The sequence below is a fragment of the Sparus aurata genome, chromosome 6 (genome assembly GCF_900880675.1).
Source record: "Sparus aurata chromosome 6, fSpaAur1.1, whole genome shotgun sequence".
Lineage (NCBI taxonomy): Eukaryota > Metazoa > Chordata > Actinopteri > Spariformes > Sparidae > Sparus > Sparus aurata.
The window spans coordinates 13340133-13361506 of NC_044192.1; the positions used below are offsets into that span (position 1 = coordinate 13340133).

At 42.8% G+C, this 21374-nt stretch overlaps 1 protein-coding gene across 1 annotated transcript in view; it reads right to left on the bottom strand.

The window, feature by feature from the left end:
* cdh22 (cadherin 22) overlaps positions 1–21374 on the bottom strand; it is a 169306-nt gene that overhangs the window by 41054 nt on the left and 106878 nt on the right. The window contains exons 5-8 of the mRNA XM_030421451.1: positions 9935–10054; positions 5709–5876; positions 2971–3152; positions 1310–1566 (exon numbers count right to left, since the gene is read on the bottom strand). Coding sequence (XP_030277311.1) covers positions 1310–1566; positions 2971–3152; positions 5709–5876; positions 9935–10054 — 727 coding nt within the window. The remainder of the gene's footprint in view (positions 1–1309; positions 1567–2970; positions 3153–5708; positions 5877–9934; positions 10055–21374) is intronic.

The window sequence follows — 21374 nt, forward strand, 5'->3', positions numbered from 1 at the left end:
TGTGTGTTGCCCAGTGCCAGAGGCCATCGGCTCGCTAACTTTGCCCGGTAGATGGCTCCTTGCCAACCTCCCTCCCTCCCTTTCACTTACGCATTCACTTACTCAAACACGTGCACACACACACACACACAAGACCCCACACACACGACCACACACACACACACACACACACACTCATTTATGCTTGCACACGTATCACACACTTTCAGCTCCAGGCTGCCAAGACACTGGTGAACGACAGCGCTGCCATTGTGTTGCACTTTATTACACCTGGAACTCTGAGCCTCATGCATTTTTAATCGAGGTAATTTGCACAGGCACTGCGTGGGTCGGTGTGTACTCTGTCAGTGAGAGTGTCTTAGCCCTTATCTACATTCTCCTCTAACGCTGCGATTGCTCTGCTGAGGACATATAAACTCGAGACCTTGGTACAGAAGATTACCAGATGATATTGTCGTTATCACGCGTGGTGATCGCAGAGGAAAGAAGAGGTGTTGAGCACAGCTTCATCGATTGTTGGAGCCGAACCGTTCACCGTTGCTCAGGCTTTCCCTCCATCTTCAAGAGGAATTGTTTAAAAGATATTTTTTGGTCTTAAGCTACCTATGTATCTGCGTGTGGCAAGTGAGTTATAGTTCCTCAAAGTTACATTTTTCATGGGAGAAATTCTGTGCTCGCAAAAATGTATACAGTGGGAGTCTTGTGGAATGGCTGCCCGTGTTGCAGTGCCGCCGTGTCCCGTCCAAGCCACATAAAAATGACGCACTCAGTCATGCAAAACTTTGCTTTAAAATGCTGTTATTCATACTTAGCAGTAACCTTTCCACAGCGATGTTTTATTGCCAATGTATTGGTTGATATAGTTTTTATCAGGCTGCTGCAAAAAGCAGTTGTGCTCATCCGCTATCTAAGCACTGGTTTTTTAATCGTATCTCGCAATTTTTATGTGCCACACTTTTACACAGCCAAAAGATTTTCATTTCCACCGAATTCGATATTATTACCAAATCAAATCACTGAGGCACATCAGTACAGTTGGACCAGAAACAATTCTTTCCTTTAAAGCTGCAGTCCCCTCTATCCATTATGTTTCAAGTCACAGTAGTTGTTGACCATGATTGTCTTTGTCCTATGTTATGCATATGGACTGACAATGGTCACTGTATGGAATTATATAAAACACAAGGGACCTAATTCATGTGATTCAAAATGATCGTTAACCTTTTTTCCCCCCGACACAACAAGTAGCCTCTGTTTGACACATGCTGCACCAATTCAAACCATTTTCTTTGCAGCGAAGTTGTCATACCTGACTGGTTTTCTCTTCTCATCTGGATCCCTGGCAGTGACGATTCCAACCTGCGTTCCCACTTTGGTGTCCTCTTTCACTTCAATAATAGCGCCCTCTGGTGGTTGAAAGATTGGCGGCTCATCTATGTCCGACACGCTGACCCGGACGATGGTCTGGTCTCGGAAGGAACCCAGGTCCACGAAGCGAGGGTCCACGTGCTTATTTACTGCCTCCACCACAACATTATGCGTGCGCTTGCTCTCGAAATCCAGCGTCTGAAGGAATAAAGAAAGATTCTGTTTGAATGTCACAGCAATATATGAGAAACGACACCAGGCTCAGTACTGACACCGACGCTCAGGTATCAGTATACACACATCTCGGTCGAGTAGATGGTTTTTCCAGGTTATTGTGGTGTCTGCAGGACCAGGTCATCACCAGTGGTCTCTAGAATAATGAAAACAGTCCACTGAACCCACATACAGCTGCTGGCTTATTATTCACATGTTCAACCTGCCATTAGGCCCCAGAACCTATGACCACTGAATATGTGAATAACGCACATAATGCAAAAAAAAACCCAACATAAACGTGAAAGGCCCTCTTCAAAGCCAGTGTTTGGTTTGGCCTGTCGTCCAATGGCAGGGAAACATATGCACTGGACCTGCCCCCGCCGTAGCTATAAAAGGCTAATAAACAACACAAATATGCCAAATCCTCACCTGCCAATATGTCCTATGAAACCACTGACACTGGCAGTGATGCAAAAATATGCATAAACATATGCACATTTTCAAAGAGGTTGTATTATCACATTAAAATACTAACCAGACCAAGCAGGACTGACAGAACAACTGTTCCAGCTTGCAGGGCTCTGAGAGGGGCCTCTGGGGTCGCACTGCAGCACTGACCAGCTCTCTTAATGGTAGTGAGAGGTTGCATTCACCAAGGTTCATATCAGCTGCCTCTTTCAGGGCTCTATGCCAGTCCATTAATATGTATTAATATGGTCAAACACCAGAGTTAGAAGCAAACTACCTGAATGTGGCAGCGGTAGACCAGCAACTACCACATTCTGGGAGGTAATATGCCTGTTTTTTATCAAAGTAGTCTGGTGGATTTGAGGAGATGGATATTACAGCTTCAGTTCCCCGCCGGTAATCATTTATAGCAGTGTGTCTGTGGCAGGAGGTATCAAGGTTACTCATTCCAAATCACTTTGGTCCCATTGTCTTTCTAATATTGTAACCTTTGCCATAAAATGCAGGGTGCGCATTAACTACAGGATAAAATGCTCCCGGTGTGTACAGGGCCTTGAGTTAACACAACGCAGCCATTCTTATTTTCATGCCATTATACACTGATGTAAACATAACGTTCCATTTCTGCCTATAGATGTCCCTAAATCCCACACACTTGACCTCTAAGTCTCAAAATCGTACATTCAGTGTAAGCACAGCTGGGTATGATAGCTAATCTGATCCTAAGTCACCCTTTTGCAGCAGCGAGCAGCCATCTCTTGACTCTCGTATGAGGATGTATTCAAATTGGTGTTGCACAAGTAGGTAATAACTCCCATTAAGCTCAAATGTAAGATATCTGTATGATATTCTGCCTCTATAATGTAGAACATCTACAGATCATTAAAGCAGCAGGGTACTCCTTTAAGTTAACCATACCTTCTTGATGGCGACAACAGCTTCCTGCGTCTCGACGTCGGTGGTGACCTTGAAGAGCTCGCCTCCCTCTGTGATCAAGTAGTTCATGTCGGTGTTCTCCCCCATGTCTGCATCTGTGGCAATGACGCGTCCAACCGGCGTCCCCACAGCCGCCCCTTCCGACACCGAAAACTGGTACATCTCTGGCACATGGAGAAAGCGGTCGGAGGATACGAGAAGATAAAAACAAGTAGAGTTAGGATTTAGCGAAGCGGCAGAGGGATGAAGTGTGGAAAACAGCACAAAACAACACAGGAGAACAAGAGGAAAAACACCAGCGGAGGAAGGATGATGGGAGATAGATGGTAGGCCGTAGGTGGAAAGAAAAAAGAAGACGGTATAAGAGCAGGATATTGGTGGAAGAGATGGATAGGGAGCAGAAATAGAAAAGTGGGAGGAGGAGGGGAGGAGAGAGTAACAAAGATAAAGAGGGTAAAAAGGGGAAGAGACGGGTAATGGAAAAATGAAGTAGGGATGGGATTAAAATGAAAGAACAGCAGGAAATAGACTTCAGGCGGTTGTTGTCAGTGTGATCGCTGCATTCAGAGAAAATGGAGTGCACAAAATAATTTTTGACCGTCTACAGCTAAATCCACAGCACTGCCTTAACAGCTTATTCACCTATTTATTAACTGTACTAATTAAGACAATGTTTAATTAAAACAATATAGATGAGAACAACATGCAATTTAAATTATGTTAATGGGAAAAAAAAAGTAAAGCATGCAACAAAAAACACTTGCTGGTGTCCACGATCATGTATATGATTACTTATGCCGACACATGTTCTCAATCTTACATCTAATGTCACGCTTCAAATGAAGAAACAGACTACAAGGAAATGCATGAGATCTGCCAGACTTCATTATGAAAAAGATAAAAAAGATAAAAAGGAGATGAAACTTTATTGTTCCCAAGAGGCAAATCATGTGCAAACATCAAAGTCCCTACATTATACACCCCGGCATCTTCCTTTGCATCTTATTTATAAGGCTGCTTTCCAAAGTCTATCTATTTCCCATACCATAGAGTGGAGACACTACAATCTTGCAGCAGGGGTTTTATCCCTCTGACTGGGTAAATATGATTTACTGAGATGAAAAAAGGATTTATACAGAAATAAGAAAAGGTGTGTGGAGACAAATCAAATACGATCAACCAGGCTGTCAGATGGTGTTCCTCTGGCTGTAACAAACGTAATAGCGTTACGGTTTATCTCTGTAGAAAGAGGACAAAATCAAAAAGTTGAGACGAAAGAAAGAAGACGGGGAGGTACTATTGTGTTCAGAGAGCTAATTATTATTCGGCAAAGGAGTTGCATGTGAGCATATTAAAAGGACAGTACACCCCAAACTTGAAAATACCTATTTTCCCCTCTTATCCATCTAGATTGTTTTGGTGTGAGCTGCCGAGCTTTGGAGGTATCAGCCGTCAAGTTGTCTGCCTTCCCTCAATCATGACGGAACCAGATGACAATCGGCTTTTTGTGCTCTAAGCGCACAAAAAATACATTTGACAAACTCGACAGCAATGTGTCTTTGCTCTTTACTCAAGGTAATCCACATGCCTTTGTTCTCAGCAGTTTCTCTTTAACTTTTCTTTCTATCAAAATACACCCGCCAACTACATCACTGTGCGGAAGGAAGCAGGCTCCACCGCGCCGCTAGCTAACTTTACAGCTCAGTTTGAGGAGGGCAACGTTGTTAACAATCTCGGGCTGTCACGACCACAAGAATCTCCGTGAGCAGACGTACTCACCATTCTGCGTGGGGATAGTCGGTGGGTGTGTTCCTAAGAAGAGACACTACTGCTGAGTTTTTTCAAATGACTCTTTTAGCACCACGAGCTGAGCACCATCCAGGTCCATCGCATCCAAGAGAAAACTCCCAAACTCTGCAGCTCACCAAACAGTCTAGATGCATACATACCACTCCAGGTAAGGGAAACTTGGGGTGAACTGTCCCTTTAATGTGTCAGTTTTGCGGGGAAGAACACCACATAAGGCGGCAGTGGATTAGAAGTTTTTAAAAAGGTGCTAAACTTTATCACTTTTCATTGGCTGATATATGTCCTAAAATAAACCAGCGTCTTCAGTTTGCCTGAAAGAAAGCTACAGTATCTTTCAATTGCTTGTGTGGCGAGGTGAGACGGATTGCACTTTTAGCTGAACGTTTCAACCCTTAACTGTTGCGCACCGAAAACCATTTATCCCAAAAACCATCTCACCATCATAAATCCATAGCATTATAATGAGGGAACAATCAGCCGTATTGATGCAGTCCTCTCTTGAGCCCTCGCTTAAAAGGAATGATCAAACGTGCAGTGGAACGCATCAATTCTCCATATTTGATAGACTGCTTTGTTATGGGCTGAAGGCTTGATAGGCCAATAAATTGAAGTTAGATGATTCTACTCGGACTACATGCGGGCCATTCTGTACGGCGGCTGATGCTGCCATCGCTTATTGGTGTCGGCGGCCTGCAGGTTGCAAACTATATAAGGTATCTGTGTGTCTTTTATCATCCTCTCTGTGTCTCTGCTTTCCTTTTTTTTTCCCCTCATTATTTTTCCTCCCTCTTTCAGTTCTCACCTCACTCTCCTCCACTCTCACTCCATTCTCTCAGCCATTTCCTCCCTCTCTTCCCGCATCTCGCCATCTCCCTCTGCCCAAAGTAAGATAATGCGCATGAGACACTCACTCTGTGGGAAGCGCGGTGGGTTGTCATTAACGTCTGTGATCACTATGGTCACCGTGGTGGAGCCGGACAGACCGCCCATTTGTCCTGCCATGTCTGTTGCCTTGACGACCAGCTCATAACGATCCTGCGTCTCGCGGTCCAAATCTGCCACTGCTGTCATGATGATCCCTAATGAATGAGGGACGGAGGAGAGATTGGAGGAGAAAGACGGAGGGGTGAGGATGGGGAGAGAAAGAGAGAGAGAGAGAGAGAGAGTAGGAGTAGTAAGGGAGGCCAGTGGAAAGGTTACATTAGTGGCTAGCACTTACCAACCAACCAATAACCAACTATATTTCCCCACTCGGTTTGAACATCAACTTCTACTAAGCACTGGATCATAGAGACACAAGTGCAGCGCAGTGCATTTCACCTCCTCAGACTGGCTGGATGGATGAGACTGTGTCATATTTGTGCCTCTCCGCGTACACCATTTTATGGCTCAGCTGTATTAAAATGAATAATATATAGGGGCAGAATGAAGGCATGCCTCAGCCACCCTGAACAGCCTTACAACTCTTCCATGGTGGGTAGGACTGCAATCAAACCCCGAGAAGTGGATTTCCAAAGAGCAAGCGAGGGACATAGAGAAAGTAATATAGTGTCAAGAGTGAGTTGGAAGGCACGCAGAAAGCTTCGATGGCTCCTCCGGAGTGCACTTTTCTGTTTGCACTTGAACAGAGTCAGTGGTCAGTTCAAAAACAAGCCAATGCTGGTGTTCCAATTTATTCTAGAATGTGTAAGTGCAACCCTCAAATTTCAATGTAAGACCAGCTGAACAAAAAAGAATTAACCAGTTTCCAGTTTGGTGATGTGACCATAATGCCGTTTCGGTGTTCGGCTGAAAGTATATGACATTCTTTTTGTGTTTACCTGAAAACTGGTGGCTCTCTGTTTTTATTCTGTATCTGTCTCTCTTATGCCAAAGATTATTTTCACTAACTAGCCAATTCTTTTCATGACTGATTGATTAACTGTTTAGTCTATAACATGTAAAAACAAATTATAGAGTAAAGTGATGTCTTCAAAGTGCTCCTTTGTCCAGGCAACAGTCCAAGACCCAACGACTCTTCATTTACTGTCATAAGCGACGAAGGAAAGCACAAAATCCTGGCATTTAAAGGGTGACTCCAGCAATTTTCCACATTAAAGTGCATTAAGAGGTCTTGGGGAGTACTACTGTATACTTCATGTGTAGTTTTTTTGTCGCTCCAGAAGAGGTCAAATGTACTTTCATAAATTGCGTCTAATGATGTCACTCAGTGGTAAAGTTGGATTCTGGGTAATGTAGGCGATGGGTTTTGAAAAAGCAGCCCAATATGTGGACTCATTATGGCCCGTTTAATACAAATTATCAAAATCGATACAGAAGAGCCACAGTTATCACCTGTTTTTTTTATTTCACACATTCTTTGTCCTACAAAACCTGGCGCCTGCATTACCCACAATCCAAGTAAGCAACTGAGTGAAAGTGTTAATTTGTCAGATTACATGCAGCTTCTTCTGGAGCCACAAAAGGCTTTACACTACCTTGTTTACACATATGCAGTAGTACTCCCCAAGACCTGAAGACACACTTTAATGTGGAAAATCATCATTATCATTTTATTTTTTTAATCACCCTTTCCAACATTTTTGCTTAAAAAATGACTGAAAAGATTAATGGATTGTCAAAACAATTTGCAATTAATTTTCTTTTGATCAACTAATTGATTTAGAATTAACTAATCATAGCAGCCCTACCTACACTCTTACACACAAGCGCTTGGCCATTTTAGGTACATCTCTTCCTCTTCGAGCAGCAACAACATCAGTAGTTGGCTGGTTTGCTGTGCAGTAGTAATATAATTCCACTTTACCCCTTTGGGATTTTTTCCACATCAGAATCTATTGATGCATTTCCTGAGCTTGGTGTGCTGTCTCCCTCCCAAAGGTTTGCATTGTGTTGGGTACACAACTCACTGATTCCAGTCACATTTAGCCCTGGGCCATGTTCTATAAGTAGCCAAAATGCAGTACATGCAGCAGTGGAGTTAAGGAGGGAGGCAGATGACATGCTCCTCTTTCATCCACCAAAGGCCAGAAGGAATGCAACTAAATCAGGGCTGTCAAAAGTAAAGCCCCAGTCCCAAACTAGTACGCATCGCTCCAACGCTGTAGCTGAGACTGTATGCAAATGACTGGTCTGTGTTCATGAATGCAGTCAGTCAATGTGGTCTCAATTCCAATGCACATCACGTAGCCTTAACATTAACCAATTTAACCGAGTAATAGGGCGGTGTACAGCAACTGTGAAATAGTACCTCGGCCTGGTAATGTATTACATTAATGTAAAATAAATGATGCTGTTCCAATCACTTTTTCTACCCACATCAATTGCATTTCTTTTTTCATCTCACGTGGAAATGGAGAACTAATTCCACTGTTTACTTAAGACACTAGCTGTCCCTTCCACGTGGGCCTTCATGGCTACGGGGATAATTAAAAAGTAGAAAGCTTAGCCAGGCTAAGGTGTCACTTTCTTGAGTGTCATTTCCTCTGCCGCTGTGTGATCAACGTCACCACGAGATGATGTGCACATACCGCCGCGCTGCCCTTTTTAACGAGAGGTGCCGCTGCACTTTTACAACGTAACAAGCCCTGTGGACAAATTTACAGGCAGCACCTAGATCAGCCACCCTCGGTGTGGACAGAGCCGGGAAAAGTAACACATCCCTCGGTGTACACTTTTAATAACCTCATGTACAAGATGGAACAGGTGTTGTATTTTTTTTACTTTTTACCTTGACGTATAGAAACTAACAACGTAACAGAAGAGGAAGTAATTTGGCTCAGTTTTTTTTAAGCACACACCCAAAAAGAAACAATCATCAACAACTAATGACAAGGAGACCAGAGTGTTTTTCCATTTCTTGAAGCTCACAGCAGATTCGAGGTTGTGCATGCAAAAACAAAACACCACCAGCACTACAAAAGGCATTCGAGGCCCTAAGGCAGAGTCAGTGGTACCCCGAGCACTGCATATTGTATGTTGTGGATATTGTTATCAATACTGCTCATTATTTTTGTAATGCATGACTTAATTGAAATGTATTAAAATTCTCTGAGTAAAATCTCATAAATAAATGAATCTATATATATATCTATATATATATATAGATATATATATAATGATACACTTTCAAATAAAATGGAAATGTCCTCATAGAAAGTTCAGTCCACGTTACATCAACCTTTCAACTTAGACGTTCAACAACACCTTCGGACAGTTCCAGCACGGCCAGATCTGGCAGAGAAAACACAGGGACTCGCTGTTCAGTTTGTTGTCAGTGTGAGTGAGAGTGATATTAATGAGGCAGATTTTGCAGCTGTTCCATCGCCTCTCTATTTTGACCTTCTTGACTTGCACCTATTAGGGCTGGCCCGCCTGCCTGCAAAAAAGGGGAGGGGGGAAGGGGGGTGGGTGGAATAGGGCGGCCGTGAGACAGAAGCTAGAATGAACCGCCCGGTCTCCCGGCTAGTCCCAACAAGGCAGAGCCATTTATCATCCCTGCTCCCAGGCTGACCAAATCAAAGTGGTGGAGACCAAAAAAGGAATCATTAAAACTTTAGTGCTTTTCCCTGGAGGGGCATTCGAAGGCAACACCAATGCTAAGCTGCTCCTGAAAGACTGCGGGTCAGACAATATCACTCCTATAAGCCCAAGACCAGTTGGGGAAGAGGGGAATTTTCCATTACAGGCCTACAGCAAAGGACAGATTCAGGTAAATGTGGTTCTGCTGGGAATACGTATCCCAGTATTTTGATGTAATTCTTGTTGATTACTTAGACAAACTTGCTCTTCCTTGATCTGTAGCACCTGCGGGCCTTCTATTTTTTTTAACTTGGTTTGATAAACAGAATAAAACATGTAGTAACAGAAAAACAAAAAAGATTATTATTATTTTTTTATCAAAGTAAGTGTGAAATAGAAATACACAGGAAAAACAGTTTCTGGTATCCCTTCCCACTTTATCCAATCAGGACAGAGAACTCGTCACTGTGCAGAGGGCAAGGAAGGAGAGGAAGTTAGCTCAGCTAGCTTTCAGGGTATGGTTGGAAAAGAGAAGGAGCATGAGAAAATCTTATCTTAATCTTAAAAAACTAGAGGGCGTGGAGAGTTCTGAATGTGTGCTCTTTATCCTTCTCACCTGTGTGTCGGTCAACAGTGAAAAACTTTTCTCCATCCAGTACACTGTACACCACTCTAGCGCTGCTGCCGTATGTGGGGTCGTCAGCATCCAACGCGGTGACTTTCATCACAGACGTTCCTGTCGAAAAGAGACAAACACAACGTGAATAAAGAGGATGAACACTTTGGATTCCGAAGGCCACCAGGAAAACTTGAGACAAGGCTGCTATTTGATTACGTTAGTGTAATATACTGTAGATGGAGCAGCAGATGGGTGTGCATTTGTGTGTGTGTTTATGCACGCTTGTCTGTGATTATACTTGGGAGACAGAGGTTAATGCATCTGGGTGCCACTGCACCAGGTAGCTATTTCATCTTTATACACATAATATTCCAAACAAATTTTTTGATGTTTTCCAAATTACCTCCTCGCTACGCCGCCACTCGGAGTTGTTTTGCCTTGTTGGCACGGAAGTTGCGCGCGGAGATGAAAGGAAAACACGGAGTCATAAAGTTAACATTATAGCTTCAAAGACCAAAATCTGCAACAAACAATTACTGGTGATTACTGGCACTTAGGCAGAGAATACAGACATTTCCACTTGAAGACTCCAAAAATGTTGTATTTGTGGAGCAAGTCAAGTCATTATTTCCCACTCAGTGTCGTATTTTTGTCAACACTGGCATACACAAGCCTCTGGCGGCGAATGTGCGGGTGCATCTCGACATTTAGTCACGCATTTTAGTTAAAGCTCAGCCTAAAGCCTGTGAAACTTTAAGGTTTTCATTTTTAGGTTAAGAAACAACCCTATACTTGCCTCTCAGCATTTTTATAAATAACTCCACTTACAGGAAAAAGGAATATTAAAGAGGGAGACGTTCCTGGGTGCCATGGGTCCTCAAGGACAAGGAGTCAGTCTTTGTCTCCAGCCCTCTGGCCGATGCTATGGGTAATTACTGACAGCTGGTGTTGTCCACCAAAGGTCATTGCTGTAGCCTTCCTCAGAGCCCTGTCATGCCACTGTCCAGCCACATAATGGCCGTATGCTAATGATGCTAATTAGCGGGAAGTGTCAGAGCACTGTTTGTTTCCTGTCATCCCACGGAGCTCTTAAGGGGGGACAGAGGGAGGGGGAGGCTAGTGGATTATCATTAAAGCCACCCAGCCATTAAATCCGACAGTTCAGATCACTTTCCTGTCGCCGTCACCTATAGCACTCTTTTGTTCCCCGCTGTATGCAGATAGGAGCTGGCCGCTTGCATGCTAGCATACGACGCAGCACCCTTGCACCTGGCCCGTGTTACACGTGAAACAAATGAGGCCGTGCAATATTGCAGCTATTTTAAACTTTGTGGCAAACCTGACAAATTAGCTCAAAGGGAAAAAAAAGAAAAACAAAACCGGTGCGAGAAAAGAGTGATGGCACGCTCAAATGGATCGACCAACGAAGGAATCAGTGTTTCTCCAGTATATTCAACACCCAAGAATCATGAATCCCGGTGGTGTCAACAACCTTGTGCGGTTTATCAGTTAAATCCGGATGTATTTCAGCTCCCGGTGGACTCAAAGCGGTGCATATTAACTAGGGTGGAATAAGCTTTTAAAACGTACCCTGAGTCGTATCAGTCATTACCTCATGCGAGTATGCAAAAGTACACACCGGCTTGATCCTCAGAAGATCAAGATATGCTGCATCTCAGTTAGGGGATGAGTGAGATATCATTTCTATCATATTGAAGACATAAGGTGATGTGGTGGTCAGGCATTTTCATTACTGGCAACAGGCAGGGGTCTGTTGATTCTACCTACCTGGTTGGCCCTACTGCTGTGGGTCGAACAAAGCCATTTTCATCCATGGGATTACTCCCCTTATCTTAATTTTCCCCAGGTAACAATCAGTTTGAAGCTCAGCTGTTTCTGGGTACTGGCTGGCAGCAACGTCAGATGGCTTGGAAGAACTATATAAATGCAAATGCTTCTTTATTGTGTTTATATTAAAAAGAGAAGTGAAGCAGTGAGTTTAGTTTGGCACTTGGGTTCTTATTAAAGCCGTAGCTTGCATCAGTGTTTTCGGTGGAAGTCATTACTTACAGTATCTGTTGGCATGGGCGTCTCGCTTAAGCAGATTCTACTTTTGATGGACTTGTGGGGATTCAATAAAAATTATTGACTTTCTTCAATTCAAATGTAATGCATATTGCAGTACGAGGAGAAGTGTGTCTAATGGAGAGAAGCAGCAGATATTCATTAGCTAAAGAGTTGTTTTTCCAGCACCGACTGAAACTTCAATCACAAATTGCTCTCAGATGAGACAGCATGCACTGTAGCAATAATAATTTTAATTACCAAAATATACAGGTTTGTCTCACTTTATCCCCCCTCATGGGCTCATTTGTTTGGGCCGAGTTTGTTTGGTTTGGTTATACAACAGAACTTTTCTACATTGTTTTCTTCACATAGCCGTGCAATAAAACCACTGATGAAATTGAATGAAACAGTCAATTACACCTTGTCTTATTGCAACAGATTTTTATCCCTGCCAAAGAGGGTAACGTTTGTTTATCGGTTGGTTTTATTACACAATTACACAGAAACTACGGACTGGATTTCCACACAACTTGGATGGAGGATGTGTTTCGGCACAGAACAGACCCCATTAACCTATGGTGCAGGGTTAGGGTTAGATCTAGATAAAGGGATGGAGCCAGTACATTTTCTTGAACATTGTGGGATAGCGTATTTTTCAAATTTCCCAGGGAATAATGCATGGATCTTGATTTAAAAAAAGGGCTCAGGGTTGGGGACTACTGAGTGCCATTCAATTTCTTTTCCCCCTAAACACTAAAAACAATCTTATTTTGCAAACCCTCAATGGTTTGTGTTTCTTTGCTCACTGCATTAGTGTAGAAAGGTGTGCATTAAGTACACCCTTCCATCACTGTGAGGTGTTCTTCCAGGTGCAACAGGCTGAAATCAAATGTCTTGTGAACTTTTCAGACACGTTTCCAGGAAGTCTGCGAGCGCTGAGGGCTGTCCAAACCCACAACTCACTCAGTCCAATAGTGGCCTCAAGCTGACTGTCTGCAGACTTTCGAAGAGTTCGCCTGGGGTGCCGCGAGACTTAATTAAACACAATTCACTGCAATATGGACGCGGCATTACAGTTGTTCCAAATACTGACAAATCAAACCAAAAGAACTTATTATAAATAAAACGATTACTTTTTTCCTTGAATCACGAAGGCAAGAAATCATATTCAACTACATCAGGGAAAAAACATAATCGGTTTCAGTCTGCAAGTCCACAGGGTAGACATTTGGATTCAGCCATCAAGATGACACATTTCTGACAACATCCAATCAACGGATTTCAAATGTGCAACTGTCAACCATAAGAGGTCAATAAAACAATCATTTAAAACTAGGTTAAGTTCATCTTTAAACATCTGTGTGCTCCATAATTGGGTCAGAGGTCTGAGTCAACTTGTGACACAAATATTTAATCATGCCTCCAGCAAATCTATATTCATCATTAATGGCACCATTAAGGGAAACAGAGAGGAGTCCGCATTGTGTTACATTGTCCCAAATGTTACACAACTGATTTTTTTTGGTATAAAATGGAGGCTATTTCTACAAATTATGTAAAAACAAATTACCATTCCACTTGTTTCCCTAAAGCATTCATTAGAGCACCACTGTTTTGCAAGGCTTCTCCCAGTGACTTGTCTCAGCATGGAGGAATAGACTGAGTTACAATACCCTCATTGCCATGCAACTGTAATGAGGATATAGTTTTGTTATTCATTTAATCCTCTAGCACAGCAAAGTGCCTGGGACATAATTGGGGGTTGTATGGCAGCTATTTATTAAACGTGATTTAAGTATTAATATTTCTATAATTGTTTGATTACAAAATGATAACTGCTGTTTAAAGCACTTAAAATCCCACCAGGTACTTGAGCTCAACAGCTAATTAAGTAAAGTAAATAACCTCCAGTTACGATTCATATTGCTAGCTCAGAAGTTAATCCTTTTTTATTTATTAGTTTGTTTTATGAGTGGAACATGTGATATTTTGTGGGAAGAACGTGAGGAACGCAACAGTCATTCCAAAATAATGACACAGTGATACAGTCTTGAAGTGATATATAAATAACATTTAGATGAAACCCGAAGCCATCCGTGGTGAAATGGAATAAGACGTAGGGTTGCTTTTTGGGTGTGGAGGATTGGGGCGGAGGGCGGGTGGCGATGGCTGTGTAGTTAGATTTATGCATGAGTTTGGTTTAATGGTATCAACACAGCCTGTCGGAATGGCTTCCCACACCATTTCAGCACTTGGGGAGAGATGGTTCAATTACTGTGAGGGGAGCTGGAGGAGTGCGCCACGTGTGAGACACTAGACTGACAGCTATTTAAGAGGCAGCCTCGTAAAAGAGATTTGTGCCTATCTCAGCTGGTGCCGTACTGGTGCGAGCTTCAGTGGAGGGGTCTAACGGCTGCAGCGCTGAGCCTCTTTCCCCGCTCCGACCCGCCTTAATCTGCAGGACTGAGTGCTCCCCGCCCGCATTATGGATCATTTAGTAAAGCCATAAAAGCTGAGGTGTTTTCACATGAAAAGTTATTTCTTCACTACTTCTACTGTGATTCATTCCTCTCTCATCCACATAAATGTCCCAGGAGTGGGAGATGGGGGGAGAGAGACAGAGAGAGAGGGAGAGAGAACGGAGGGTGAGAGAGAATGAAGTATAAAGGGAAGCAAAATCCGCCATGTCATAAAAGCCAATGGCCTGCTTACATTGATCCTCTTGGAGATCTCTACAAGGCTTTAAGAATATTTTTCATCTCTCTTGACCGAGATTGTAAATCTTATCGTCTTTAGCCTTTGAACTGTGTCTTTCAATAGATTAGATTGGTATTTGTTTTGTAGACAACATTGTGGTCAACTTTAGATCGTAACCTCCCATAATTTTTTTCATAAAAACTGTCTTGGTACAAACAATGAGAACAAGTTGTGAACTATGAGTGAACAAACATTAAGGAACAGGAACCTTTCTGTACCCTTTAGGTTCCTAGGCATGAAACTAGTTATTGTGGAATGGCATTTGTTTCGGCTTATTTACGTGTTTCCTGGAAAAAGGGAGGGAGAGACAGATATCGATTGGCGCCCCTCCCTGTGTAGCCTTGTCACTCTTTATCCTCCATCACCTGACTTCCTCCTTTGCTACTGTGAGCACGGCCACTAGCGGTTGTGACCTAACAAGCAATGTAAATACGGGTGACAATAAGCTGCCATCACAATGATCAGCCACATTCATGTGGATGTTTAAAAATCACAACCCATCCAAACACAGTTACAGACAGTTACACTGCAGTTACAAAGGCTGCTAAGGAATACTCCAAGTAATGTGACATAGACGTCACAGTATCGACCTGGCCTCCAAATTTTCCAGATTTCAATCCAGCATCTCTGGGGTGTACCAGCATAAATCCAATCAAGGGGTTCCCTACCGTGGATCGGACTCAGCTCTAAACTGCTGGGGCATGGACGCAGGACCTCTAGGGGTGTCCTGTCATGTCTGGCACCAGGGTGTTGGTGGCAGATTCTTTGAGTCGTTTGGATTGCAACGTGGGGCCTCCCTGGATCAGAGTTGTTCTCGCACTTCCCACAGATGCTAATTCGGATTGGGATCATGAGCATTTGAATGCAAACATGACGTCTTGTGGTCTTTGTCATTCTCCTGATAATTCCTAAGCAGTTAATGCACTGCAGCGAGGTTCATTGCGCTGCTGGAGGGGGTGCTACCATTAGGTAGTGCTTCTGCCAAAAGGGGGTTGCAGTGTTTAGGTTGTTGGTGTAGACCAACGTTTTGAAAGCAGAAGTATGACTAGCTGATCTATGTTATTCATGTCATTAATGTAACTGATTGGTGTGAGTGGTAGTTTTTCTGAAAAAAGTTTTTCGTTATAAAGCTATGAAGTTATGAAGGTGTATTTTTCTCAGAAATCCGTGAGGCCCTGGCAACAGAATCACTTTGTGAAACTGGTATATTGCTTCAACCCTATTTTAGACACAGCATATTACTTCAACAATATCAACCACAACAATATATCCACAATATCAATATCTATAATGTTCAAGAAACTGAGGACTGAGGTGTCAATGCCTTTCTGCGTCATTGTATCTCTTCAATAATGAAAAAGTGAGAGCCTTAATCAATTTCATAATTGCAAATCTATCATGCTGCTGTTGTCACACACATCCTCCATGCCTCGAATAATGACTCACATGATCTCTCTGTCCATCGCTTCCCCCCCACCACCCCCCATCCTTAGCATACACACTGATTCATACACGTGGCCACACACTCAGAGATCAGCCAAAATCAATTATGTCAAGCACTGCGGTCGAGCACATAATGGTGGATGTTACTGGTCATATACATAAAGGTAGTTGGCAGAGAGTATTGATTGTAAGTTACTCCTGTCTTGTCACATTGCTCTCCCCCACGATCCTGCTGCTCCAAATGTCTCATCTCCTGTTAGCATGACAGGCCCCGGCTGTCCTAATGGTGACTGCAGCAATTTGCAGCCTCCTGGGCAACCTCCCTGGACCACAGCAACAGGAAGGGTGATTATTACTTTAATCCCCCTGTGGAGTTCTCACATTACATACAAAAGAAGTGGGGAATGCATTGCTCATGCTCACTGTGAACGAGAAAGCGGGAGAGAGAGAGGTTGGTTTTGAACCACTTCCTCAGTGGTTTGTGTTGTTGCATTATACAAGGCCTCTTAGTTCTTAATTTAAGCTATAATATTTATGTGTGTGCAGGTCAACTGCCAGTCACTAAAGCCCTTCAAACGCCAGATATTCAGTGTATTTTGTGTGTATGTCTAACATCAATGTTATACGTAAGTGTGGATTGATTTTTAGGGTAGTGACCTTCACGAAGACACTTGAGGAGTACATTCTAGATGGCTTCTCCTGTGCTGCTACATGAGCTTTATCTCTCATAGATCTCTGAGCCCCACTTCAGGTATTATAACATTCCATCTGCTAGATGTCATTTGCAGCAGCAAATACACCTAAACAAATACTCCTGATAATGTCCTGTAGTTGCGATATCCTCAAACAGTGTGCATGATACTTGAAATCAGTACAGTTTCATGGTCATCTGGTCCAAAGGCAGACTGCTACAACACACTTAAGTTAAAACGATCCTAAAAACTGGACCGACATAACATGACTTGAATTTTGGAGAAATGCAAGAAAGCGTCAAAGGCTGACATTTGTTTCATAGATAAAGGTGCAGGGTGTTGTCTTGAAACAACATCTGTGGAGAACTGTCGAACGTGGCTTCACGTTAGACTGTGTCCAACATACGAAGCCAGGATAAATGTCACATCAAGGCTACCATGCTGCTTCTCTGGACTGTGTTGTTCTTTGTGTTTGGCAATTCTCCACTACATCAGCCTGTGTCATTAGTAGATAATAACCAAGGATAGTGGTCAGCTTAATGTCTGCTATCAGACTGCCATTTGCCTGCCTGTTGTTCTTTGGACACTGTGCGCTGGCTTGTCAGTCAGTGTTACCTGAGGTTAGAGGCTGCAGCACAGACGTCGTGTCGCGCCACATCTCTGCCACTCAGAGGTCCCGAGGTCCTCTCTAATGGAACCACATCAATCACAGGATTAGCTCGGTGGAAACTTTTCACCCTGTTGTGATTCCACCATCAAGAGCTGCCTCTCCCAGCCGCATTTCCACCCGACTCGCTTGTTGTCACACAGCCTTTGAGTGTTGGGAAAGGATGTCTGCTTCTGTGAGTAAATGGCTTCAAACCCAGCAAACTGTGCTACTTAGTCAGTCAGCGCGCAAATAGACTGAAAAAACAGATTGGTGGATGTCTTAGTATGCATGTTGTAACACGGTGTAATACTGATTTCAAATTGGAAAAGGCCTGTCTTTGTTACTTCAATATTAGCTGGGCGTGTGGAGCATAAGCATTAGCTCGGGGTGTCACAGTGTCACTACCAATAATGCCTCTGCAGTATGTGCGCTATATATTGTGTCTTAAAGCTCAATCTATCCAGTGCTTAACTGTTGATGATGCAGGGCTACACTATAGTATTGTCAGGCAGCAAACCAGTTTGACTTTGCTTGGGGTTTTTAAATAGATAGGGCCTATGGGTTTTTAAAACTTTTGAGGCCTTGCTCAAAGCTACATTAATATTTAAACACTTACGGCTGGGGAGAACCAAAGGGAAACGAGCTGGATCTGATTCAAATATTAATGATCAGGCTTTCCAAAAAACATAAACATCAGCGCAACATGTCATGCTAACCACCAATATTACCAAATACAGAATGTACCATGTGAAAGCTGTTGTTCAAGTAGAAAATGCATTTCTAAGTGCAAAGCAAAACAAAAATCGGAGAACAATATTTTCCCATCTCTGTTTAATGTTACGGTCACTAATCACATTGCATCAATACGGACGTCCATTACGTTCTTTAAATAAATATATCACCTAAACCAGGGGTTCTCAACCTTTTGCAAGCTGGGCCCCCCAAAAGCTGGTTCATTGCAGTTGCCCCCCCCCTCGGGAGAAGCAGCCGCTAGATGTTTCTCTGTCGACCCCAAGAGAGGGAGAGATGGGCGAAAAAGTCAACTGAGCTTCAGCGTCTGTCCGAGGAGGACAGCAACAGGGCCAGGCTGCCTGGTGGAGGGAGGAAGAAGGCTAGCGAGGAGCTTGACATAAACATGCAGGAATGAGTTATCTGCAAACGGGCACGCCACAAGAGAGTGTCCCGCAAAATGATCAGGGCGATGGTGAAAGAAATGTACGCCACCATGAAATGTAACCCCCCCCCAGACCCCGGCAGGGGCCCATGAAGGAAGAAGAAGAAAAAAAAGAAAAAAAAACAGCTGTCCAGAAATGCCACAGGCCCTCTTTTGGTGAATGAAATAGCTGGGGGCGGGTCAGTAAGGTAACGCTGAGTGGCCTTGATGCCTGTCAGTCATGATGAGTCGCGTCTCGTCACCTTTCAGATGTGTCTGCAGCTGAGCACTGTGATGCGTGTCTCTCTCTCCGGCCGGGACAGTTGTCATACCGTAAAATACCAAATAATAGCCGGAGCGTTTATTTGTTTCAATCACTTAACAGAACAGGTGTTTATTTGGGACAGGCGTTTAATTCCTTCTTCACAAAAATCCGAGATGAAAATGTCACAAACTTCGCCAACTTCTCGGTGAATTCTCTGGCATCCTTCTAGTTGTCTTCTGCAAGTGACGTTGTTGCGGCGGAGGAAACGATTTATCCAACCAGCACTCGCTGCAAACTCCTCATCTCTGCTGTCACTCACGGTTTAATTATTTTCAGCTAAGTGTATTTTGGAATCTTCAAAACACCAAATCCCACCTGACTCAATCACTTTTCAAGCATCTGCAAGCTTTGCCGCAAGCAGAAATTCAACATTACTTTGGGAAAAGCTGTGCTTAGAGGAAAAAATAATCCCACTTTGATAAACAAAGATGCACAAGGAACGAAAAGGCTAATTTGGAATATAAAACTAGATAATTAGAAATCACCAGTGGATGGAAAACAGCCAAGGAAACACAGAATGAACTAGGAACCAAACAAATAAACTTCGACTAAATTAGTTTTTTAATAATAGGAAAACTCAATTCCTAACAGCCATAACAGACCCAGACCTGAACATTTTAAGCAGTAAAAAAAAATAAAAAATACATGGAAAATATAATTAAATTAGAGAAGAAAAACAGCAGTTATTAAAGTCAGCAGGGAGACCACACAGTCTCCTTAGGAAATGATTTTCAAAGGTTTTAATCCAACTAATATGCAACAAAACAGAGCCCAAATCAAAGAGGCATCAGCTCTATTTATCTGCTAAATCTCACCAAAGATTTTTTTTTTCTAAAACAGATAACTGCCAGTCTTAAAATGAAAACACCAACACCAGTGTGATATTCCTTAGAATGCTCAATAAAAAGACATGGTCCAGAAAAATAAATGAAAACAGAGACAATCTGTTTTTCAAATGAACCCCTTGAAGCCAGTTCACATGGACTTTACACTAAATCGCAAAATGAGGACCTGATGGCTTTCCCCTGACTCAAACAAGTACCTCTTGAACATTGTAGCTCCTCTTTTAGATTGTAAAGCTAACAACAATCATGCTTAAATCATGCATGAAGCGCTGCACAGACCCTGCTTTGACGGCTATTCATAATTCCACTCTACTGAAAGAAATGACACAGGCAGGGAAGTTCACGATACCACCTCGCATGTACACTCATGCTTTATGCAGATGAAATAGTGCTATTTCTACAAAACCATTTCTGGCCATTAAAAGACACGCTGAAGCTAAGATCCATAGGGTCTTCAGCACCTACATTAACAATTCTTTGTACACACACCAACACAATATGCACAACTAAACATATTGTAGTTATCCTGTCTGCAGTCTCCTGGTTTATAATTGGAGAGGGTTAGATAAAGTGCTCGTCACCACTCGCAGCAGGGCACACAGTTCAGGCTCTGTCCAAAGGTAAATGAAATGCATATGCCAGCACATTTAAAACTCACTAATTGACTCATCACGTTTTGTTTGTTTAACCTAAAAGTACAAAGTGCCCACCAGGTTGTGGTTTTACTGGAACTATGTTTTAATTGGGTCATTGACTTTCTGGAGTTTCTGGATTGCCTATAAACCTCACAGTGATGGGAAGGTTCAGAACACTGTTATACTATTGCACTTGTTTGCTCTAAACACATGACACATAATGAAGTGCCAATGTCTGGGAATGAAAAAAGAACCCAACACAGAAGTGCCAAAAACTGCAGTTCCGCTTGAGGCTGGCTCCAAAAGCAATCGACTCCCTTAGACTTCCATATTAGAAAGCCCAACTTAACAGCTTAAATACACACTTTTTCACACAGGCTGGTACAGAAGACAGTTCTGGTCTCTTTCAACTAATTTCCCCTGTTCTTGGCAACTGTGCGGGAGATGAATTCTTATGAAAGTCACTTATTGAGATTCATACAACCCATCAGAACCCCACCATGCTTCACCTTTTTGTCAGTTTTTGGATTGGCCGAGTTTTTTTGGGAGTCAGACACTACCACTGTGGCAAAATCCAGAGCCGCAACACTGACTGATGGATATATTGTGCTATTTGGTGAGCGTTGAGGGGCTGGTAGGTAGGATTTTACCTTTGGACAGAGCCAGGCTAACCTTTTCCCCCTTGTTTCCAGTCTTCTTGCCAAGATCATCTATCTTATGCCCTTGATCCATACTGCTCTTTGTTCATACAGAATGTATATATTAAGATTCTCTGCAAGACAGTGAATCCACAGTTTTCAAAAATGTCAAACAATTTGCTCAAAAGTATATATCACGTATAACACTGTTCTGTTGTGCCTGCTCCTAAGTT